At 51.9% G+C, this 23,697-nt stretch overlaps 8 protein-coding genes across 8 annotated transcripts; 4 read left to right on the top strand and 4 right to left on the bottom strand.

Moving 5' to 3' along the window:
- Positions 1–4,114: 4,114 nt before the first annotated feature.
- On the bottom strand, positions 4,115–6,034 carry DACRYDRAFT_112441 (uncharacterized protein; the record flags this gene model as incomplete). The annotated part of the gene is made up of 6 exons (XM_040769416.1): positions 4,115–4,633; positions 4,690–5,115; positions 5,159–5,317; positions 5,373–5,414; positions 5,466–5,730; positions 5,922–6,034. The coding sequence occupies 6 exons, from the start codon at positions 6,032–6,034 to the stop codon at positions 4,115–4,117; spliced, it is 1,524 nt and encodes a 507-aa protein (XP_040623722.1).
- A 236-nt stretch (positions 6,035–6,270) lies between these two features.
- Positions 6,271–7,110, top strand: DACRYDRAFT_60005 (YebC-like protein; the record flags this gene model as incomplete). The annotated part of the gene is made up of 5 exons (XM_040775603.1): positions 6,271–6,363; positions 6,417–6,488; positions 6,546–6,754; positions 6,807–6,872; positions 6,930–7,110. 5 exons carry the CDS (start codon positions 6,271–6,273, stop codon positions 7,108–7,110), a joined length of 621 nt encoding a protein of 206 aa, XP_040623721.1.
- A 378-nt stretch (positions 7,111–7,488) lies between these two features.
- On the bottom strand, positions 7,489–7,962 carry DACRYDRAFT_112439 (uncharacterized protein; the record flags this gene model as incomplete). Its single annotated transcript, XM_040769415.1, has 3 exons — positions 7,489–7,629; positions 7,689–7,727; positions 7,780–7,962. 3 exons carry the CDS (start codon positions 7,960–7,962, stop codon positions 7,489–7,491), a joined length of 363 nt encoding a protein of 120 aa, XP_040623720.1.
- A 65-nt stretch (positions 7,963–8,027) lies between these two features.
- On the bottom strand, positions 8,028–9,393 carry DACRYDRAFT_25495 (uncharacterized protein). The gene is made up of 2 exons (XM_040774185.1): positions 9,118–9,393; positions 8,028–9,051 (listed from the first exon to the last, which is right to left on the bottom strand). The coding sequence occupies exon 2, from the start codon at positions 8,747–8,749 to the stop codon at positions 8,585–8,587; it is 165 nt and encodes a 54-aa protein (XP_040623719.1). The 5' UTR covers positions 8,750–9,051; positions 9,118–9,393; the 3' UTR covers positions 8,028–8,584.
- A 728-nt stretch (positions 9,394–10,121) lies between these two features.
- Positions 10,122–13,162, bottom strand: DACRYDRAFT_119874 (GMC oxidoreductase; the record flags this gene model as incomplete). Its single annotated transcript, XM_040770883.1, has 23 exons — positions 10,122–10,205; positions 10,261–10,274; positions 10,338–10,410; positions 10,470–10,534; positions 10,583–10,615; positions 10,672–10,722; positions 10,776–10,850; positions 10,900–10,966; positions 11,015–11,104; positions 11,155–11,386; positions 11,436–11,514; positions 11,575–11,717; positions 11,762–11,955; positions 12,003–12,037; positions 12,093–12,126; positions 12,171–12,182; positions 12,234–12,272; positions 12,329–12,461; positions 12,507–12,576; positions 12,638–12,711; positions 12,764–12,969; positions 13,028–13,035; positions 13,087–13,162. The coding sequence occupies 23 exons, from the start codon at positions 13,160–13,162 to the stop codon at positions 10,122–10,124; spliced, it is 1,887 nt and encodes a 628-aa protein (XP_040623718.1).
- An 861-nt stretch (positions 13,163–14,023) lies between these two features.
- On the top strand, positions 14,024–15,573 carry DACRYDRAFT_19113 (uncharacterized protein; the record flags this gene model as incomplete). Its single annotated transcript, XM_040771426.1, has 5 exons — positions 14,024–14,079; positions 14,135–14,228; positions 14,280–14,364; positions 14,417–14,663; positions 14,718–15,573. The coding sequence occupies 5 exons, from the start codon at positions 14,024–14,026 to the stop codon at positions 15,571–15,573; spliced, it is 1,338 nt and encodes a 445-aa protein (XP_040623717.1).
- Positions 15,574–17,128: 1,555 nt separating this feature from the next.
- DACRYDRAFT_85532 (high affinity sulfate permease) lies at positions 17,129–19,799 on the top strand. Its single transcript, XM_040776741.1, has 3 exons — positions 17,129–17,388; positions 17,447–17,943; positions 17,997–19,799. The coding sequence occupies exons 1-3, from the start codon at positions 17,266–17,268 to the stop codon at positions 19,729–19,731; spliced, it is 2,355 nt and encodes a 784-aa protein (XP_040623716.1). The 5' UTR covers positions 17,129–17,265; the 3' UTR covers positions 19,732–19,799.
- A 1,254-nt stretch (positions 19,800–21,053) lies between these two features.
- On the top strand, positions 21,054–22,852 carry DACRYDRAFT_112434 (uncharacterized protein; the record flags this gene model as incomplete). Its single annotated transcript, XM_040769414.1, has 5 exons — positions 21,054–21,109; positions 21,163–21,214; positions 21,271–21,397; positions 21,445–21,688; positions 21,736–22,852. 5 exons carry the CDS (start codon positions 21,054–21,056, stop codon positions 22,850–22,852), a joined length of 1,596 nt encoding a protein of 531 aa, XP_040623715.1.
- Between the last annotated feature and the right edge of the window lie 845 nt (positions 22,853–23,697).

The raw sequence follows: 23,697 nt of genomic DNA, 5'->3' as shown, positions 1-23,697 counted from the left end.
GCCTGCTTAGACTCTTGGCACTCTTAGGTGAGCAGACTTAGTCAGCCTGTGTTGCCCTAACAACAACCCAGTGGTTGTCCAGTTGTACACCATGCTTGACAACATGGCATCCATTATCAGGCCTCTTGAGTTGAACATAAGCATCTGCATCTATGCATGTTTCAGGGGAGAAAGACTTGGGGAAGCCCTTGCTGCATTGACCATCCTTCATGCATGGTGCATTTGGGAACTCAACTCCACATGGACCATGCATCATTTGTGTTGTCACCAAGCTGTAGAGCTCTGGGTCTTCTTCTTGTGATGGAATCTCTGCAGAAATGTGCAGATCAACCTCTTGAGGTGTGCATGGCTTTGAGGCTTGATCAAGGAAAATCAACAGATGCATGTGTGGTAGGCTGCATTTCTGGTACTCAATTGTGTACACTTGTGCAACTGCTTTTCCAAAGATATTGCCTTTGTAGATCAATTCCAGCGCCTCATTTTGCTTCAGATGGAAGACTCAGGCCACTAACTCAGGTCAGTATTGAGCTGTCTGGCCAGGACGGAGGTTCTCAACAATTTCATGCCATTTTGGATTTGCAGTGAGTGTCAAGAAGATGTCAGGGCATCCAGCCCAGCAAACAATTGCCATGCAGTCCTGGTATAGCTGGTACATAAAGCAACCACTGGAGACAAAGGAGGAAGGCAGAATAACATGCCTGCCAACTTGTGAAAGCTCATGTGTGTGGTCATTATTTTTGACCGCATCCACTAAGCCATTGTACACTTCTGCTCAGATTGTTCTTTGGTTAAATTCAATCCAATGCAGGCGTGCTTGCTCCACACAGGCCCAGGCATCAAGAATGAACTGCTGGAATAGCCTTCCACAGCGGAAAAGGTGGAATGCCCATGGAAGGTTGCAGAAATGAAGGCAGTAGCAATAATACTCCACTTCTGTGACCTTTGCTCCTCAGGACATTCCCTGGACTTCTGCATCATCTTCTTGCTCATCTCCCAGCCCATCTTGCTCGCCCTGATTTTGCTGTACAGCCTGCCCAACCTTTGGTATAGCCCAATGCCATCCATGTTCACCATTTGGGAATGCCAACACATAATGCAATGGCATATATGCAGGGTTGCCTGAGCTCATAATTATGAGCTGTCCATCTGTGCAATTATGTAGCACAAAGTCCCTTCGCTCATTTGTGAGTGTATTAGGGAGGACAACAGCAACTTCTTTCACAGTTGGCAAGTTATAGCAGTGTTGGTCTTGCTTTGGGTCAAAATGCAGGCATACTTCCACCACTTCATTGGGTCTTCCAGCCTCTATATTGCGCCTCTCCTGTTCCTTCAGAACCTCAAATGCATGCTGAAATTGCTCTGCATAAAAGTGTTTCTCTTGCAGGACCTCACCCAGCTCCCACAGGATTTGTGGCCTAAGATTCATGTTGCATCATGCACATTCCATGTTGGCCACCTGTGGGTCCAGAAAGTATAGCTGATTGTATGCTGGGTGTGTCTCTCCAATTGGGTGAGCTGGTCCATAGCAATGGTAGAGTCCTCCTTGTATAGAAAAAGATTGTATACCTTGTGCTTGTGGAATCGCATCACTTCTAGTTGCAGCAAGTGAAACAAAAGAGAGTGCATGATTATACTGCTGGATAGTCTCTTTGAAGTGCCTTGCATGTTTGCCATCAGAGGCCATCAGTCTTGCTAGCTCTGGTGGCACTGGCAAGAAATCAGGGAGCTGTATTTGACCATGTAGACAGCATTTTGTGAATATCAACTCTGCAATGGTTGAGTGTCCTGCACATTCTTTAATGAAGTGTAAAGCAAGACAGAAGGCACAGGGCCTATCCATCCTGCCCAGGTAAATCACTTTGTGGTGTTTGCAAGCAGCCTTTTCTGCATACTGCTGCACTTCATGTGGTTGCCATGCACAGGGGACTTGCAACGCTTGTATTGCATTTTGTGCCTCCAGTTCTCTTTGCTGCCTTTGTTCTTCCTCAATTACTTCATTCTGCCCTTACTCATTTTGCCCTCCAAGTCCCAGATCATTTCCTTCTTGATGTGGTAGCTGGAGCTCTTCCAGCTGTGGTTCCACAAAGTCTAGACAACCAAAAGGCATTCCAAAATCATTATCTCTGCAGGCTTGCTGTGAGGCAGACTGATTTCGATGCTGCTGAGAAGCCCTTTCAGCAAGACATTGCTGATGAGATAACATTTGCATAGGAGGAATGAGTGATGATATAGGGACTGCATTGACAGTAGCAAGATTTGTGGCAGCAGGTCCACATGGCCTTTGAAGTAATGGGTCCGGTCTCTGGTGCTCCAAGTTAGCACTCTGATGGCTAAATACTGGCTGTGGAATGGGGGTGCAATCATAGGGCAAACAGGCACAGTGTTCACTTGGTGATGTCAAGTTTTCTTCACATCTTGCATGGTCTTCACTTCTCTGTGAAGAGCAGGGTGTTGTAGGCTCTGACCTACACCAATTAAGTTCCCTTTAAGCATACCCTGCAATCCCCTTCAAATCCTGATTCACTTACATGATAATACACTTTGTGTAACAGTTCACATTTTTGTTTGTTTTGTTTGATAAGTGTGTCTTGTGTTCTATAGTCAAATAAAATACCAATTAATTTCCAAGGGTCAACCAACATTCAACAATTACACACTTTATTTTTCCACAGTGGCAGCAGCAAACAATGTGAATAATTAATTATTCGTGTTGTATGGGTCCGGATACTATCAATTATTGCTTTGCTTCCTTCTTCCCCACATAGTAGGAAACAGACCCTGGGAGTGACACCCCTATCCAATCACCCTATGGGTGTGATGTTTTTGCGAATCTATTCGCACGCCTCCGGAAGTGTGTCACAATTTTCGTTTCATTTTTTTGTACATTTTTTGTACACTTTTGTGTAGTCAGAAAATTATTAATAAATTTTATAACCTTGCCATTGGAAAGTGTACAAATGTGAGCTAGGGTCCCAAATCCGCGTCGCATTTTTGAGGGTCTCACCCGGGCTCTTACAATCCAGTGTACACTTTTGTACACTTTATACACTTTTTTGTAGTGAAGGTAATTTTTATTAATAGTTGTATTACTACTCTAATACAAAATGTACTAATTTCTGTCAGGGTCCGACATCCGCGTCTAGCACCCCCCAAATGCCACGTGCGCTTGTCTACACCGCCACGGGGGGATCGCTATTAATTATTAGATATTAATCGGTATGGGGACCCCATGTGATATTATCAGGCAGGGCTGACACTGCCAAGGACCATTGCATCGGCCATGGAACTCTTAAACTTCCTCATCTGTTGTGCTGCTGTCCTGCATCATCAATATCAGGAGGACCACTTGACTCGGGTAGACAAAAAAGGGGACATATTGGCCCTGCACCCAACGGTGTGCACAGCTGTCTTTAATTCCCGATACAGATCGCCCACGCATGATCGTAGGTCTTGACTATAGGACATCGCGTCTTGAGATTCGCCAATACCAACGCAGATGCATTGAACGACATCGGAATGGCAACTTTCTGGGCATTCGAGGTCGTAATCGAGTTTGTTATTGTCTTCGTCATCGTCTGGGTCGGTGTCAGCGAATGTATGAATCTTGCTTCCAAAAGGCCCATCTGCAAGGCGGATGAGGAGTCAGAGCCCCCAGGTTCTAATATCGAAATCCGGACACAGCCTACTGCAGAGGTCGATCATGAGGAAGACCCAATCGAACATCTCCAAATGACGTGCCTTGTCGGTATCGTCGCAACTGACCGCGTGCGTAGGCGTCACAGATAGCTCCCTGGGGTCCATTCCTGCCATATCTGCCGCTGATGGCAGTTGGCTTTGTGTGAGAAAGATTTTTTTTTCATCTTCAGTCCACATCTCACTTGATTCGTTACGTCTTAATCAGTCCATTATAACATGTAATCGACCATTGAGCAGGTGCTCATTGGTCCTAGTTAAACAGTTAGTCTCCTATCACAACTAGAGCGCAAGGGTAGAAACCGTACACACCATGAAAAAATGCATAGCGATCGCGATCAATACGGGATAAGAGACGACATAGTACATGTTGCACCGTAACCTAATTAGACCAGGGAACCTGTGCCTCCATCCCTCTTGTTTACTCCAAAGTGCCTCGCTTGCGCGGAAGAACGCCCATCCGAGCCACACAAGTCAGTCTGTGTTCCAAATCGTTACTCGGCTTGAAGATCTCTTCTTGAACTCGGTCGCGGGCAAAGTCGGCTTTTAACAGATCGCGTGCTTGTCCAAGCTCTGTCTCCCGCAGCGGGCATTGCCTCATCATGCAGTCGGATAGAGACGTGTATGAAGACAGCAGCCAGTCAGTAGAGCTCGACAGAGTGCGGAGATCATCAAGCCTAAGATAACCCGTCCCATATCGATGCTTGACCTCCACTGCATAACTCGGACTCTCGGGGTCTTCAAAAACAGCACAGAGCACAAGTTGGCCGTGTTGACCAAACCCACGCCTGGCAATATGGTCGGGGCCACCAAGATAATCAATGAAGTGCTCGAAAAGCTCCTCTACGTCGAATGACCAATGCTCTATCGCCGTCTCTTCCATTTGATTGGGCTCCGTCATTTGCACCATCAGAGTGTGAAAAGGTGCCTGACCGGACCTCTGTTCCATATTAATCAGCGAGCTTATCCACGCGAGCCTCTGTTCCAGCTACCCACCCATTGCACCTTCCTGGCGATGTCTTTTAAATCATCAACATCCCAATCCTGCCACCAGCGCTGGATGCCCAGCGTGGGTGCTTTGAATAGTGTCGAGGAGGTGTTGCATTGAACTAAGCTCAAGACACTGGCGCCCACTTCGTATATGCACACAAGCTGGCCTTCCGTGTCAATACAGAGGTTGGTTGAGAGGGCAGTCAAGCCCGCATCATCGCGGCAAACAGTCGAAGGGGACATGACCTGAGCGGCGGTGCGTCGATTGTCGCGGACCATATCTGGAAGACGTGCCATGACCACATGACTCTCCGAGGAGACGGGGAGATTGGAAAAGTCGCTTTGGACCCAGAATATGGCATGGATTGAAGGGAACGCGACGGCGACGATATTTGTGGGGGTGGGGAGGGGGCAAGTGCACCAGTATTTGGGCTGGCTCAGTAGTGGGGGTGGTGGTAAACTGCATAGTAAATACCACGAGGCCCTGGTTCTCGTGCAGGACGAGAGCCAAAACAGTCGAGGATATTGCCTTGAGAGCGAAGATACCGCCGCCGCAGCGTGGCGTTCTCTTCACGTGCCAGACTTGATAGGGGGGGACCAGGAATGCTGTGTTGTCGGCAATGCCTTTGCAGGCCTGTAGATCGTCCTTTTGAATATCCGAAGACCTTCCCAGCCAGTTCGTCGTATACAAACAAACAATCCGCAGTGAAGACAGCTCCCATGCGAGAATCCTGGAGTATATGAGGATGACTGTGATCCGTCATAGAACTGACTGCACTCACCCAGGACTCGCAAGGCACTTCAACTAGCCCTGGCTCCTCCCAATACGTCACATGTGGCCACAAGATGCCATCTCGTCGGGCAATACATGCTTCATTGCCGTCGAAGGCGAGAACTTCACCGTACTCCGCCAGGGACTTCACGTAGAGGAAGGTGTTGTTCACAAATTCGAGAAAAAACATCTCGCTGTGGTGTTTCGGAAAGAGTGACTTGAATTCGAGGACGAGGCGGATGCTGCCAGGCTCCACGGCTCGGAATATCTCGCCGCTTTGGATCGTAACGGGTTTTAAAATATATGGTTCAGGAGACCATTCGCACAGTAGTGATAAGGAGAGGCTGTCGTATCAACAGAAAAGGCGCGGAGCAATCCTTTCTCCAGTCCAACGAAAACAGCTGTTCCTAGCACTCTTGCCCAGGTCACGTCGGAACCTTCGAAGCCCAGAGCAGCCGCGCATTACTTGATCCAGAATCCCTCAGTGCCCGATGCAGCCAGGGCAAGGTTGGTATCGTTGGGCTTGACAGAGACTACAGACGATGCAACGATAGAAGTAGAGTACTTTGTACCAGCCATGACAGTCACGGGGGAGTTCGATAGTATTGCACTGCAGCTTGTTTGGTCAAGATTGGAACTGGTAAGTACGAGGCGGTCAAGTATGTTGGGCGACATAAGTGAGGCACAGCCCCAAGCGCGTGTCATCACAAACGTGCCAAAGTCGCTCGGAGGCGACATAATTCTCCGGACCCAATCCCGCCGTTCATTTCGAGCAGTCGCTGTCGCTGTCCTGGTCATCAGCCATGGCACATCTCATGGCATGCACCTCCCGCACGCACCTTCCCACATTGCTCTTCTCACGTCGTTTCCTCTCTACGACCTGCATACGACAGTCCGGACATAGCAAAGTGAGCTCACCTGCGACCACCTACACGTGGGCTTACCTTGCAAGGCGGCGTAGTGGTCTAAAATCAAGCACGGAAAAGCAATACAAGATGCGCAGAAAGCGAATTTGTATAACCGGATGGCGAGCGTACGTTCCCTTTCACAGCTTGGCGAAATTTGAAGTTCAAATGACGCTGGTGTGCAGGAGATTGTCATCGCTGCGAGGAAGGGCGGTTCCCCCGATCCCGCACTGAACGTCTCGCTCCAGCTCATCTTGGCCAAGGCAAAGAGATTAGGTGTACCTAGGGATAACATCGAGTCTGCATTAAAACGCGCGGCGGGCTCGGACTCGAAGGACGCGATGCAAGAAGTGACCTATGAGGTATTGGGCCCAGGAGGGGTCCCGTGCATAATGTGCGTTGAAGTCTCAACACTTGGATTATGCAGCTTCTCACCCTGAGTTCAGAGATTGCATCACGGACAACCCGACACGGACCATCATGCGAGTGAAGGAGCAATTAAATAAGTTCGGGTACGTCGTGGCCTCACCCTGCTTGGCTAAATAACTTACAATGACTCGAATTGGTAGTGGACGCTTGGCAGATGTGAAATATTTATTCGAGGAGAAGGCAGTATTTAGATGCGAACCGAAGGAAGGCCAAACGTTTGACGATATCTTTGAACTGGCTGTGGATGGAGGAGCTGAGGACGTCGTCCAGACAGAGGAGGATAACGAGATTGAGGTGCGTAGCGGATATATGCTCTTTTAGACGATCTTTGAAGCACATCTGACCGCTCCCGTCTCCAGATCACTGCTCCCCCAAACCTGTTCCACTCGCTCAATACCATCCTTCTTTCCTCGACGAACCTCAATTCATCTGAAGTAGTACAAGCCCCGCTGAACCCATCCGAAGAACCCCTCAGCGAAGAACTCGAAAAACAACTAGACGACTTCGAGCAGCGCCTAGAGGAGCAAGCGGATTGCGTGCGTGTTTGGAGAGCATAGCGAGAACCCAGTCCGTGTGCACTCAAACCTTGAGGGGATGGATGTACGACGTTTCGACCAGGGAATAGTCATACACCATTCACCGATGCAATAGATGATAAAGTACAGAATGAGTTGTGGTGTGTTTTATATGCGCAAAGCTTTAGACCAGACGGTGTGGCTCCCCTTGAGATGCTGAGGCCGCCTCAGCCTCAGCCGCCTGCCGTCGTTCCCTCCTTGCCTCTCTTTCCGCCTTGAACCTCGCCAGCTCGGCTTGAAGGGTGATGTTGTCGTGCGGCGGTCTCTGTATAGCCATCAGCTTCCATTATGACCAAGTGGCATTCGCAAAAAATATATGCGCACATTCAAGGTATCCTCCCTCGGCCAAAATTGGTCCTTGAGCTGGAAGAACAGTCAGCAAGTCGTGGAAAAGAAACGGAAGGCCGACACGCACCGGAGCGACGTTTTTCTCATACCAGTCTGGGTTGCCGTAGTGGAACATGATGGCAACAGGGAAGAAGACGTAGACGGCGAACTTGAAGAGCTCGAGATTTGGACCTCCCATGTTGTTGTTGGTGGACGAGGGAGAGGGAGGCGGAGAGGAATACGCAGGGAAGGGACTGGGGAAGTGGCGCATGGTTGCTTACGTGTACAACGGGTAGTCAGCAACAATATGAACGTAAAAGTATTTCTTGTTGGATTATTTAAACAAGGAGTTCAGAGAGAAATATGTCAAGTGAATTCCTTGCCGCAGCCTTCGTCATCAGACAATTCGTCCTGATCAATGTATTCATCACAACCCCGCACTAACATACACATCCCCCGCAACTCCAGCAGTAGCCTGCATCATACTCATCACCGCCAGAACAAATCCCTGCTGGGCAATAAACTGCCCCAGCACAGCTCGTCCTGTTACAACTTTTCCCCATTCGATCGCCTCCCTCCGCAACCGCTCAGCCAGGCTCTTCCTTCTCTGAGGACCCAAGCTGCGGAGGAGAACGAAATGAAGGAGTACGGAGGACCGACATCCTGGACAGGGAGGGGAAGACGTGAGCAGAGTGGCCAGATGGGTGTGGACGTTCGCGGGGTAAGGAGCGGGAGGGAGTAGTAAGAGCTCGCTCCCGGTCGCAGAACTCCCGTCCGCGAGATCTGGCGGGCAGGGAACGACTCTTAACTGGAGGGTGACTGCACCCTCCCCGGGAGTAGCAGCTTTGAGGATTGACAATGCCCGCCGGACTTCCCGATCCGTCGGTCCGGCTTCATCCTGCCCATGCAAGCGTACCAGCTCTGGCGCCCGCGTTTGGGCGTATGCTGCTCGCCATCGCAAGAAGCAACCTCGATGGACAGGATGCAACTTGGGTGCGGTTGTGCAGAAAGCTTCGAGGGGGGAAGAGCTGGCGGCCGGAGCGGAGCAGATTAGGCATTCTTCGTGTGTCGCTTCATTGGAACTGCCGGAGGGAGGTAGATCGGCGCCTTTGATCACTACTTGCGCTCCGGGTGGCAGCAAAGGTGGTTGTCTAGTGAGTCGCAGAACAACGGAGGAAGTGAGTGCTCGAACGAGAGAGTGCGCAAGTGTGAGCGCGAAGGAGGTGAGCAGGATGTATCGCCAGCGTGGGGCGCGAAGGGTGGAAGGCGGACGGGGGACCGGAAGCTCGCCGAACAGAGGTGTGAGGAGGAAAGGAAGGAGCGGTTTGCTGTGCATTCCGTTTAGAATTAGGAATGCAGTCTACAGAAATCATATGAGTTGGATCCTGCAACCTGAGACAAACCAGTAGGGTAGGCAATCACGCACCGACAAATCTACAACCCCAAAGGCCACTCGTTCCAGCTCACTCAACCTCCTCCCCCTGGCTTGCATCCATCCTACAAAAGCTTTCCACCATGCCCCATCCCTTTCCTCGAGCTCATCATCTTCCAATTCGGGCAAATCTCGGTCATGAGGGAAGAGCGAGGAGGCGGAAGCGATGAGAACGGACCTCCGAAGGAGAGTGGAGCCTTCTACCCAAGTCGATAGGGCGAAAGCAAGGAGGGCTAGACGAACGGAGGGATGACGGGAAGAGGGCATGACATAGGGACTTGAGAGAGTGAGGCTACATACGATTCGTATGCGGGCGGTTATGGTGGGTCAGATCGGACAAAACTGTCTGCTCCCGTTTGACGCCGATCAATACTCGTCAATACCCATCCATACTGGACTATACCCCCCCATACCTGTATGTACTGCTAGAACTGCGCGGTACCCAGCGGTCCACGTCGGTACCCGTCGGTATTCTGCTGGTATCCTACAGTATCACTCAGTACCCAATGATGCTGCTAGGCTTCCGGAACAACCCTCCGTGCTTCTGCGGCTTCCTGCCCCGTGCCACTCTATACGGCGGAGCCGAGACCCTGAGCAGGATACCGCCCCATACTGCCCCATACCGCCCCATACTGCTCCATACTGTCCAATACCAACGGATATCGTTGCATACTGACCGGACACTCCAGTATAGGCCGGTATAGACTGGTATGGTGCAGGACACGAAGGTATGTGTCAATCTACCTCCGAAATGGCTCCGTAGTTATGGTTGTGTCCGAAATGCTCAGTCTTAGGCGGTGCCAGCTGATGCAATAAGCGCCCGTCTCTTTCCTTGCAATCACGTGACTGTTCTTCTCTTCCCCTCACGATGGGTTCTTGGCATCGAATCCTTTCTCACGTCGGACAGCCAGCTGATTTTAGCAAATACGATGCACAAAACCCCGCGCTACATTCTAATAATAAACTGAGAAGTTGCATTTGGGAACAACAATCTCTTTCTAATCGACGGCCTGTATACCGTATGCCCGTGCAGCCCCTGAGTCGCTCTCATTGGTGGTCTCCGAGTTTGATGATATCCGCAGCTAACTCCCATTCATATATGAGCGTATATAATATATACCGAAATAGATGGCATACCTTGCTCAGCAATACTATATACGAGAGCTTCACGGGTACGTCAACTCTGCGCCTCCTCACTGTTGTTATGAACACACCTTGTGGATGGGCAGCAACATGCAGCGGCACGACTGAAAGGTCGACGACCCGGACGTTCTCTGTTCCATATACCTATGCGATACGTGAAATTACTTATACGGATCCATGCTGTACCGTTGATAGTCCTGTACCTTCAATTGAGGGTCAACCACGCCGCCTTTCTCTCGAGGCAGCATCGAACATGTCCCGCACGTGTCTAATAGATTGCTTCAGCCTCTTTCTTAGAGGGTGAACAAAAACACACGATATATAGTCGATAAACCCTGCTTGATGTAATCTTGACAAAGAGCAATCAGAGGATGATACAGCGACAAGAGATATCGAGATGCAAACCTCGCATTTGTTCCTCGGTTTCGACCTCAGGTCCCGGGTCGACCTCTTTCGCTGAACATTTGGTAAGCATGCAGCCCGAGTCACGTCGAGAGATGCAAGATTACCAATGACAGACTTCCAGGGTTCCGTGTTACGCAGCACGCGGACGAACTTCAGAGCTTCCATCATCAGCTTCATATCTGAAGTCCACGTCAATTTCAGCAGGGTACCGGGGCAGAATTAGCATACCAAAGTCATCCTCAAAATAGTGTGGATCAATGACAGGGTTATCAGTGCAAATTTTCGATGCCGCATGCTGCATCAGGTTAACGAAGGACAGATTTCAAGCGGCGTAAGGACATACAACTGATCCACGCGAAAAAGGGTGATTCAATACTGAGAGGATTGTCATGTAAGACTTTCCCGGCTCTGGCTTGCTCCGGAAGGTGAAAAACTGGGAAAGCGGTAAGATGTTACTGTCGCAGATGACAAAGTCTCACTTACTGCAGGGAACACCGTGTACTCCACATCGACCCCAGCGGACTCCTCGAGATTCCGGAGCTGGATCTGGTACTGCTCCCAAAGACCTTTGCTGAACTTGCCGTCCTGGTGCTCCCGCTCCAGCTTCGTACGTTGAGCTGCAATCAAGGACTCGGCGTCGGCAGACACCTTCTGGAGCGGCATGTAGGATAGGGTTGCGAGGCCCATCGTGAAGAGGCCTTGCTGCTTCTCATGACTAACAACAACAAGGTCAGCCAATGTTTCGCAGGAGGGCTGGTCCTCACAAAAGTGCCATCTCTGCAGCAGCACGAGCCGGGTCGAAGAGGCAATCATAAGTATTCCAGCTTGTACCTGGGTCCAATTCTATGTACGTGGCAGCAAATAGATCAGGATCATATCACGGGCAAGACGAATGGTTGGTACCGAATGACATGCCAAATAAGCTGTGTTCCTGAGCGTTCTCCCCCACTCCGGGAAGTTCCACTTGAATGGGGATATCAATACCCCTCAGACGTGCCTTTGGACCAATCCCAGAGAGTTCCAGTATTTGAGGCGATTTAAGCGCCCTGACTCAGTTTAGTTGATACGATATCCCCAAGCTGAGACTCACCCAGCACACAGGATAACTTCTAGGCGACAGGAAGTGAAGTATAGTTCGCCCTGAATAATGAACTCGACCCCCTCTGCTTTCCTCTTATTATCGTCCGATTCAGGAGAAATATCTCTGGCGAAGCGTATCTTTGCGACATACGCTTCTAGGAGAATGTGAAGGTTCGGCCGATCAGAGTTCGGTAAATAAAACGCCTCCTCACGGGGTCAGCAGGAATGATAAACGGAAGCGTCGGCCTTACAGTAGTAACGTAAGATCGCGTGCGCTTCTTCGGATCTGTTTGTTGGATGTCAAAAAAACATACGAAGGAACGTTGAATGTGAGCGGATACCTATGGTGAGCGCAGCCATCCAGGTCCCATTTACCTAGATCATGTTAGTCGAAAACAGGAGGATCGCGAGGTTCGTACAGTTCCTGTGCACTACAAATTCACTGTCAGGTATGGTTCACACCCAAAGAAAGCAATATTTACCCCATCCTCTAGAGTCTTCACGCCTGCATTGTTCAAAGCCTTTCCAAATCGGAGCATTACGTATATGCACACATCAAAACAGAGTTCGAACACACCTGTTGTAACTGCACCTCGGCCGCCATAATCGAGTTCGGATAGCCGACATTTAGCTCACCGTCTCCGCTATGTGCCTTGAGGTCATAGTTGTGACAGGAAGCAGGAGAGTCCTTGTCAGCGGGTGGGGTGAACCTATCTCAGCTCAGCTTTAGCCAATCATTCACATCAGGGACGAACCCCTCGCCACGCTTTGAATAGGTAAGAAAGTTTGACCAATTCCAGCCCGGATTTCCAAGTTCTTCCCAAGCTACCCATCAATGAGTCAAACATCTTCACGTGCGAAGATACGTAGCACGGAGGAACCGCACCGTTGATGTCTTCCTTCGGTGGTCGCATATACGACATGAAGTTGCAAGCCGACGACCCTCCCAAGCTCTTTCCCCTGGAATCACAGATTTGAGCCAAGTCTCCTTGCCATATCGATATATGCCCACCTAGACCACATGAACTGCCTCCCATCACAGTGCCCTTGCGGAGTAGTCATAAACGCCCAATCATAGTTCTCGTTTCCGAACTGCTGCAAGTAAGCACCGGGAACCATAATCAAAGGGTCGTCTAGATTTGCTTTTCCGGCTTCGAGGACGAGTACGGAGATACTTGCATCTTCCGAGAGTCTGGCGGCGAGGGTCAGACCCGCTGTCTGTTGACCGCGATCAGCATCAAATCTGTCCCCTGAGTAGAGCGCTTCGTGGACGTACGCCGCCGCCTGACCATAACACAGTCAATGTCTACGGTCTTGGTGTTACACCCCACATACCGCATATGATGTAGTCAAAGGTCTGAGCACGGACATCTTCAATCACCGCAAAACGAGGAGTAGTGGTGGAGGTCATAGTTCGGTTTGGAGGACAATACCCGGCTTTCGAGCCCTATCGTCCTATATATCAGACGATGCCCTCAAGAGAACACTTAGACTATCGGATGTCCGGAATATCTGACGGGGAGTAGAGCGGACTGTCAAGCCATACCCGAATAGGAAGTTTAACGTGCAACCGATCGGCAGCGGCGGGAAGACGAGGGTTCTTTGGCCAGCGGGCTATATAGTGCCCGGGGTTAGTCCGGTTCAGAGACAATAAGTGAGTCGGCCGGTAATTCACCTATAGAGTCGCGTCTAAGTTTGCCAGATAGCATCGGGCAGTTGTACATTTTGAGGCGTGGAGAAGCGCGTTCAAGGATCGTGGGAGACCACCAATCATCAGACCACATCATGTATCAGAGCAGGTGCCCTATCGATCACGATGTCTACACAAGCATTCATAAACTGTAAAGAGCGGGCTGGAATTGTATATGTTCAGCTGTTCAGTTGTGACTCGTGACTGACGCGCAACAAGGTCGACGCGGGTTTCGTCTTACGAGAAGAAAGCACTGCAGGTTGATCCGCTGACAACGGGAAGAACGGGAACGCTTCTCTTCATCAGCCCACATCGCAACGCCTGCCGCCCCGAAGACAACGCACTCTTCTATAATATCTTGAACAAAATCATCGCACTGCATCAATATGCTTGGCATTGAAATCGTGTGCACGTCGTGCAGCGCTTATTCCACGCGTCGCAGACATATTCCCGCAGGTGCCTGAGCATATGCACACGGTGTTCAAGTATCATGTTGGGTGGAAAGACGTGAAGGGCATCTTGATCTTGACTCTTCAACTCCGAGTGTGCATCGTCGCAGTGGGGCAGAAGGCCTGATCTTGTATGAGTCAACTACAACCCTACAACCTCTCCCTCTCGAGCTCCAGTCCTGCCTTCATGTGCGCACGCCTCCGTATACCTTTTGTGCTTCGTATGCTGACTCGTACTGTTCAGATATTCACCATTTCGCGACGGCTACTGGGGCACGAATGGAGATCTGGCGGGAGGATGGAGGTCGTCATTCAAGGGTGCACCGTTATCCTGGCCGGTGAGCACATATAGTCTTTCGGTTGCCTCTCTTTCTGACAGTAGAACCCAGGCAGCAAACATAAACAACTTGATTGATGGAGTTGCGTATGAGGAGACGTGGAAGGATGGGGCGAGTGTGACATTTACCTTTGAGGGTGCGTTCACTATCACCCTTTATCTCATTTCATCTCACCTCTATCTCCTTAGGCACAGGCTTCTACTTTTGTTTGACATCATATGCGCCCAACACTTACAGCGTATCTATGAATGGGACTGCTGCGGGCTACCTGATACAAACAGGGCCATGCGGTAGCAACGGAAACGTGATGGCATTCATGGACAACCTGCCATACGGGAGCCATACCGTGCAGTTAGTAGCGCACCCAACATCAACCGAGTTGGACCAGGGTAGTGTGCAGTTCTATGGAGCGAATGTTACGCTTGGCATGAATGGGTGCGCTATTCCGCTTCTCACACTTTGGCGCAAATCATTGACATTGCCCTGCAGGACGTACACCCAGAACATAGTGATCGACGATCGCGACCCAGCTTGGTTCTACTATGGGAATTGGACCGCTACCACCGCAAACCCCTACGCAACATCGGGCAGTTTGCACCGTAATTGCTGGTACAACCCCTCCAGCCTTGCGCGGTACACCTTCAGCGACGCCAATGTAGTGTGGCTGCTGGGGCAGCCTTGGATCGACGCCGGGCCATACACGGTGTCCCTCACTGGCGGTGGAAAGAATACCACCGTCACGTACAATGCTTCCAACTTCTGGACGTCGCCGCAGGTGATTCTGTTCGCTGCGGCGGACTTGGACCCAGGTCAGAAATACACTATCACGCTGACGAATTTCGACTCGAGTCAGCCGGGCTCCACTATTCCAGTAGTGGCAAACGAGGGCAACCAGACCTGCACGAGCGTGGATGCACTCGTGTTGACACAGACGCAGCCCCTGCCGTCACCACCTGGAGGGTCGAGCGGAAACTCAACAGGACCCATCGTTGGCGGGGTGATTGGGGGTGTGGGCGGGCTGTTACTGCTCGCTCTGCTCTGGTGGTGGTGGAGGAGACATCAAGCACGAAATCGCAATCCTCGAGGACAAGTGGACCTGAATGACCCACTTGAGGACGCGCTCCAGGCCTCAAGACAGGAACCATCTCCTTTCTTCCTTGGTATGCTCTCTGCGTTTATGACATCCATCTTATTCTCACCGAAAGCGTGTCGTCAGGAGTCGCTCCACCACGAAGGAGCGGCGAACGCCTCCTCCGGTCGCGCAGCTCTTCCAACACCAGGTCTCCTCCATCCCCTCCAGCTGAGGCAAACGACCTTCCCACCTACTCTGTTCAAGACTCAATAACCCCCTCCGCGGAAGGTGGCTCCTCCCATCCTACACGACAAGTGAGCTCTGGTGGTGCACGTACCAACAGCGTGACAGTACAGAGCGACGGTTCGAACTTGGATGGCACGAGCACTGCAGAGCTCGTGAGGGTGTTGAACCAGAGGCTCCAGGCTGGGCCGAGAAGACAGAGCCTTACGGCTGAGCAGGGGGAGGGGACCGGACTTTTTGAGAATAATTGGCGCCGTTGTACATACAGTAAAAGTACGGGGTGGCCCACTGATATTAATTGAGATATAAGCGATCTCGCCAATCTTAGCCGGCCTACAGGGGTTGAAACAACTTACAATTTACGCCCTTAGACCGGTAGCCTTACAGTGTCATACGCTCTTCTCGCCGGTTTATTTGGCATGGACCTGGGTTTACTGTGATAAGGGGTGCATAACGAGTGCATTTTCAGACAGAAATTAGAGTACGAAAAGCTGGTAGATCAACCAAAAACAATTGTGACAGGGCCGCATGATGTAAATCTGCCTTTTGCTTGCAGCCAAGAACAGGAGTGACGTGAATGTCACAACCTTTGATGCGCCCGCGTGTAGACTAAAACTCCACATGGAGCAGGACAGAAGACACCCGTTCTCAGATTGACTCTCTTGAATATAGGAGGCGCCTGTCCTCCGACTGTAAAAATGGTATGGAGAGGACCTGAAGTGCGCGACTCGGGGTGCGAATGACGCAATGTCCTGTGGCGGCGCGGGTCAAAGCCTAACGAAGGAGGAGACACGCGGAGCAGGCGTAATCTCATCGATCTTGTGTCAAGTTGAATTTTTTTGGACCCTTCAGGAGAAGATCAAATGTGCGGGGTGGGATGATCATTGGACACTGTCCCCAGGAACGATGATGAAAGGCCACAAGAGAAGACAGAGCACGTGACCTCGTTCCGCTCCAAATTAATAATAATGTGCCTTGGGCATGTTGTTGCACTGCCTCTTTCGGCGCTTCCCCGCGGGATCAGCGCATAAGGGCAAATTTATAAGCAGTCAGGGTGTTGTGGAATAACTCCGATGGACGCGTATGGGCATTGCGCAATACTCTTTCGGTGTCGCGCAAGCTGCAGCGCCCATCGCGTTACCAACTGAAAAAATGTAACCGGATTATTCCAGCCAACTGGCGCTCCGATCCACCTGCCTGGTCCTCTTGCTTTACTTTGCACTTTTATCTTGCCAGCATATCTTGCGATTGCACTGGAATATAAATAAGCTGACTCAACGATCGAGAACCGACCCGTCATCAGCATACCCGAGGCCGACACTTCGGACCTTGCAAGCTTAAGAGTCGCAACATCGACTCTCTCTCACGACCAAAGTTACCATCTTCAGCGGGCATCTTCGTTCCTGAGAAGGCGTCATTCACCTCCGCGCAGCTCTGATTATCTCCAGCCCCTGAAGGTTAAGGTTCTCATTCCCAACAAGGCAAGAAAGACACATCTGAAAGCCGTCACGCCATTGCATCTGCTTCTGTCTACCCACAACCTTACAGCCAATTGCCCGATACCCTTCGAACTGGCAAGGAACCGATTGCGTATTCGCTCCACCTGATTTTCTTCTTCCCGACCCGTGTGGTTCACCCGGTGTATATATAGCACCAAGAACCTCGACTGAGGCATCCCACCCGCAACTCTCATCGCACTCACGACAACAAGTTGCGGTCATCATGGGCTTCGTAGAAAGCTTGAAGAAAGCGGGGAAGAAGGTTATTGGCTACCCCGAGCGGCCCGTGCCTGTGGTGTCGTCGATGGACTTTGTTCGAGGGCTAAGCAAGAACCCGAAACAAGACGTGCGTACCCTATCTTTCTCTATTATGAGTACAGACACTGATTTTCTGCTGTATGCAGGCAATCAACTACCTGCGCAACCTTTTCCCCTTCTTGCAATGGATAACGCGGTACAACCTCGGCTGGCTCACGGGCGACGTCATTGCCGGTATCACCGTCGGCCTCGTCCTCGTACCCCAGGGCATGTCATACGCACAGATCGCCACTCTTCCGGTTCAATACGGCCTGTATTCATCTTTCGTCGGCGTCTTCGTCTACTGCTTCTTCGCAACCTCAAAAGACGTCAGTATTGGTCCCGTCGCTGTTATGTCACTCGAGACTGCAACCATCATCTCGCATGTCCAGGCAGCATATGGCAACAGGTGGAGCAATAACGAGATTGCAACCACACTAGCATTCATGTCCGGATTTATCGTCCTGGGTATCGGCTTGTTGAGACTTGGATGGCTCGTCGAATTCATTCCCGCCCCGGCGGTGTCTGGGTTCATGACCGGCTCAGCGCTGAATATCGCAGCCGGCCAGCTTCCCCAGCTCTTTGGTGTGCAGAACTACTTCGAGTCCGTATGTTTCAAACTGTCTAAGAACATGTATACTGAAACATATCCTTTAGCACCCGCGCTGCCACATACCAGGTCGTCATCAACACGCTCAAGTACCTGCACCTCTCAACTCTGGACGCCGCATGGGGTGTTCCCGCTCTCGCCTTCCTTTACTTCACACGGTGGCTCCTGAAGCACCTTGCCGAACGCCACCCTCGTGTCCGCCGGGCGGCTTTCTTCATGACCAACCTGCGCAACGGTTTCGTCGTGATCATCCTCACTCTTGCTGCGTGGCTGTACTGCCGTACGCGATTGTCCAAGTCTGGGAAATACCCCATCTCCATCCTCCTCACCGTCCCTCGCGGGTTCCAGAATGTCGGCCAACCGCACATCGACCCGGCCCTGCTCTCAGCCCTCGGCTCCGAGCTCCCAGTGGCGACCATTATACTCCTCCTCGAACACATCGCCATCGCCAAGTCTTTCGGTCGCGTAAATGGGTATAAGATCAACCCTAACCAAGAGCTCATTGCCATCGGCGTGACGAACACCGTTGGAAGCTGCTTCAACGCATATCCTTCTACGGGTTCCTTCTCCCGCTCCGCCCTGAAAGCCAAGTCTGGCGTGCGCACCCCTGCTGCCGGTTGGTTCACAGGGATCGTTGTTATTGTCGCCCTCTACGGCCTCACAGACGCCTTTTTCTGGATCCCCAAAGCGGCACTCTCAGCAGTCATCATCCACGCCGTCATGGACCTCGTGGCCAACCCACAGCAGGTCTTCCAGTTCTGGCGCGTCTCCCCTCTCGAATTCTTTATCTGGGCCGCTGCCGTCCTGGTCACGGTCTTCAGCTCAATCGAGAACGGTATCTATACTGCCATTGCCGCCTCTGCTGCTCTCCTGCTTGTGCGCATCGCTCGCCCACGTGGACATTTCCTCGGGAGAGTGACCGTGCGTGCGGACCCCTTCGCCACGCCGGAAGCGAGCATTGCAAATGGGAAAGAAAGCTCAGCACCTGGAATCGTTCGGGAGGTCTGGGTTCCCATAGATCGTGAAAGCCACATCATGAATCCCACCCTGAAAGTCGAGCCCCCGCCGCCAGGCATCATTATCTTCCGGTTCGAGGAGAGCTTTACCTACCCAAATAGCTCGCGCATCAACAGCATCATCGTTGACCATGCGAAGGAGACTACCCGCAGAGGACTCGACCAAGCAAATATTCGTTTGGCTGATAGGCCGTGGAACGACCCTGGACCGAGGAGGGGCGAGCCCGACCCTGCAGTACTTGACGCCAAGAAGCCGCTGCTTAAGGCGGTGGTGCTCGATTTCTCTGCCGTATCCCAGATAGACACAACCGCTGTGCAGAGCCTTGTCGACCTCCGACGTGAGCTCGAGCACTGGGTCGATGCTCCGGTGGAGTTCCACTTCGCTGGCATCCTCTCTCCATGGATTAGGCGCGCTCTTATCGCAGGCGGGTTCGGTACTGGAACACCGGGGAGGAGTCTGCCGATTGAAATTGCCCCCGTTGTCCCACCGTCAGACGACCGTGCATGGGGCCCTGGAGATGAGTTTCCCGCTCGGCAGGGTGGTCACCGTGAAGACCTCGAGGCTCTGGCAACAGATGCGGATAGCGGGTTGGAGAAGGATCCGAACGCGCTCGCCGGTGCGAGCACAACAGACTTTGAAGCACCCATCGTCAGCACCATGACGCCGTTCTTCCACTTTGATCTGAGCACGGCGGTGAGGAGCGTGCAGGGACATTCATTGCCTGAACCCCCGGAAGTAATTGGTGAGGGTGCTTCAGCCAATTAGGCGCTAGTGGACGTGAAAATTGGGTAATGAAGGGATTATTATATTGTAATGGTAGACCACTCCATGACGAAAGAGACAGTATTTTGACTTCATTGGCCTATCGTGGCTGGCAGATGGTGTTATCATATATCAACTGGTCTATAAGTCGTCCCTCGCGAAAACCTACAGTTACGTCGGCGGTTTCTGGTTTGATTCCGTCATAACACGTGAACTGTCCAGTTCCAATTTTGGAATGGGGGACACTAGTGGGAGTGCTTGAACCACAAGATTCACCGTTGGATCCAGACCGTGTACAACATCCGGGCGCCTATTTATTTGCCACTAAATTGTGGTATCTGCTTGATCACATGTGCATGGAACTGTGAAGAGGTTGGACGCAGGCTTCCGAAGTGCCGTCTCCTGGGAAATCGCCCTAACGTCGGGAACGCACGTCAACATTCTCAGACACCATGACTCGTGTCAAAAGCGGTATGAGCTGTCCATGGTTCAATCTTTGTTGATCGACATACATAACGAGCTCCAGCTGTTTTGCTCACTCTGATGGTCATGAAGAACTGCATAACTCTATGAGCACTCGCCTGCGCCTGTATGGTACGTATATGGTGTCTTGCCCTTTGGATTGCTCCGGCTGTGGGAAACAATATGGCGGATTCGAAGACTCTATACTGTTCTTATTGCAACCGACATTGCCGGAATCCCGAGATCTCTGCCGTTTGGTCGGCACTGGTATTGAACGCCCAACACGCATTCTGATGGCACTCTGGGCACGCAGGGTCTGGCCACTCTGAATCTGTTCAATACCAACAATGGCAATGTCCAAGCCATGTGTGATACTCAGGTCTATTCATTCCATTCTCGAGAACAATATTGTGATTCATCTAATATCATGCCAGCTTACTGCTTCGCCATGCTAGCTAGCAAGCCACGAACTGCACTGGTTGGCCATAGTAACCAGGCATCCAACAACCATCAACAAAGCTGTCCCACAGGACAACATCCAGTCGGGACGCTAGGGAAGCCGTGCGGGTTAGACTTTTCAAAAATAGGTGGGATGATCACCATTAATCTTCCCCAAAACAGAAAAACCAGTTCTATGCGGTGGTGCTCGCCCAGCCAGTTCCGAAATGCTGATCCCTCCACCGCCCATCCGTGTCTCCCCCTGCCAGCATAAAGGTGTTCGACTCCAGTACGTTTTTCCTTGCTCTTCCTTGTCCCATTTCAGCACCTCACCACAAGGTCGGCTCGCAATCAGCTTGTGGCAGCTTCTGTCGAGGCGGAACTGTGTGTTGCCGAGCTCGTGATTGCAGATTCCCCTTCCGAAAATGGCCTCGCCCACACCATACAACATCTCTCTCACTAGCTCTAGTCCTGAGTTTATGTGCGTATACCAGTTTAAGCGCCTGAACAAGCTGACCCCTCCTGATACAACAGCTATTCTCCATTTCGCGGTGGCTCTCCCGCATCACAGGGCGACCCAGCCGGAGTACGTCACTCGTTCACTCACGCACTTTAGCGCCGACATTGGCTTGTGTCTCACAGGGTTGGAGGTCCAGCTTGTATGATTTTGACTGGACCGTTTGGACCGGGACACTAGGCACATATCAAGCTGGCCAGCCGGTACGCGAGGCGTATGCCAATGGGGCCAGCGTGTCGCTGCAATTCGAGGGTGCGCACGAGGACATCCTCTCAGAGCAGGGCGCTAAATAACAACAGGCACCGCGATCTACCTCTGTGTTAGCCCTACTGGATCGTCATACACCTTCACAGTCGACAACAATCCTGTGACCACGTCTAGCCCTGCGTCTTCCGATCCAGCATGTGCGAACACAGATGCCCAGGTTATGGCATATGCCACCGGTCTCGCATATGGCAGTCATTCTGCAACTGTGCAGGTTAATGCCGGAACAGGCGCTGATTTTCTCTTCCACGGAGGTGTGGTCACCCTAGGAGTAACAGGGTAATGCCCTTCGGAACAAAGGTTACGGCGGCTGACCATACCCACAGTCCTTACCCGACCGTGAGGCGCATAGACGATACCGATCCCAGGTGGAACCTGCAGCCAGCCAGTACGTGGACAGGCTATGTCGGGAACGAGTACACGCAGGCGAGCTACAACGGGACGTGCACCTGGACGTGTTCTTGGGGCAGCGCCGAAACCGCAAGCTATACATTCTCCAGTGAGCGCCTATCCCCACCTCACGTCCCCGACCCGGCTAACTCGATCTCAGACTCCTCAACCGTCCTCCTCATCGGCAAAGTATCCTACGACAGCGGGCCATTCACGATCCAACTAGACGGCCAGTCCTCGGTATGGAACAACTCCGACCTATGGTGGGAAGAACAACAGGTACTCTTCTTCCAGTCCGGTCTGGACCCAACGACGCAGCATACGATCGGGGTGAGTAACTGGGATGGCGCAGATTCGAACGCGACCCGCCCGAGCGACCCGGGCAGTGCACCGTGTTTCCAGTTCGACGAACTGGTGCTCATACAGCCGGGTACGTTACCGCCGAACGCGAGTGGGAGCCCCACGTCCTCGATGCCAGGAGCTTCCCCTACCGGTAAAGGGTCTTCAGGATCGGGCTCAGGCTCGAGCTCGTTTCCCGTCGCTGCCGTAGCAGGAGGAGCAGCAGGCGGCGCCGTTGCCCTATGTATCCTTGCCCTCCTCCTCTGGCTCTGTTTCAGACGCCGACCGGAGCCGGTGGACGACGAGCCCCCGTTTCCCCTGCCCGAAGACCACATGACGCAGTACATAACCAGCGCTTACTACCCTCCGTCCACTTTCTCCCAAGCGGAGTATGCGAGCCAGTCGACCTCGCAGCTCGAGCAGGGTACCATCAGTGGACAGATCTCTGATGCTCCTCCTGCCCCGGCCCCGGCCCCTCGTCCAGGGGTAGGGGAACCGAAGGACTCGGGAGGGACACTCCGGGTCTTGTCAGCGTCCACCCTGCCTCCGGGTGCGGCGCCCGCCAGCCCACCGGGTGCTGGGACTGCGGCAGTGGACGGCGCTTCCACCCAGGCGCTGCTTACGGTCTTGGTAAACCGGCTATTGAGGGGGAACACTTTGCGAGGACATGAGGATGCTCCTCCGCCGGAGTATGATGATGCGCCTGTAGGGTAGGGTAGGGGACGTGTATATCTGCAGTAGAGTATTATTCTCGGGTGTGGGATGAGCAGCTCAAACGCGCGAAATCGGTTTTTATTCATTTCTCCGGTATACAGTAACTACAGTTGTCCACTCGCAAGAATTGCACCGCAATGTCTTATCTCGCCTTTATTCGCCTTTTCTCCGGAGTTGCGACGTCATGTTTTCGAACTGGAGTGCATGCGGTTACCGGCCACTGCCTGCGCTAAACGGTGCTCAGCCGTGCTACTGTGACGGTGGGACTTGCAGCTGGAGTCCTCACCGTGCGCACGTGACATGGAGGCAGTGAGGGTGCATGTAGCATCAGGGCCCTGACACATATATGCTTCTCATCTCTCTCTTTAACCATCATCTTGCCCCAGGGCAAAATGGTGATTGCAGAGTAGCGGTCTTATTACTTACTCTATACTCTACTTGTACTACTCATTGAATGCTAGTCAGATCAATACCTACTAAATCCTCCTCATAATATACTCTGGGTGTCACAGCTATGTCCACATAATGTCAGGCATACAAAACATATAAAACCTACTAGCAGTCCCTATCCATCATCTCCACTGGAGTCAAGCACTAGTATATGATTGCCTCAGGCAACCTGTCTTGTGAGTGTGGGTTATGTTAGTTAGATGTTTAGATGTTGTCAGGGCACCAGCTCATTGCTTGGTCAAGAGACATGACTAAGCCTTTATGACATGGAAGTAGCTGGTATACCTTGGCATGTGCTGGAACCTGCTGGAAGGATTGGATGGTCAGGCGACCTGCTGTGCATGGCTGTGCATGACCTCATATGACCTGATCACCTGACTAGGCAGAGTAAGCAA

This window comes from Dacryopinax primogenitus (genome assembly GCF_000292625.1).
Source record: "Dacryopinax primogenitus strain DJM-731 SS1 chromosome Unknown DACRYscaffold_26, whole genome shotgun sequence".
NCBI lineage: Eukaryota > Fungi > Basidiomycota > Dacrymycetes > Dacrymycetales > Dacrymycetaceae > Dacryopinax > Dacryopinax primogenitus.
Note: the sequence above shows the minus strand (reverse complement) of the source record. Positions and strands in the feature narration are given on the sequence as shown.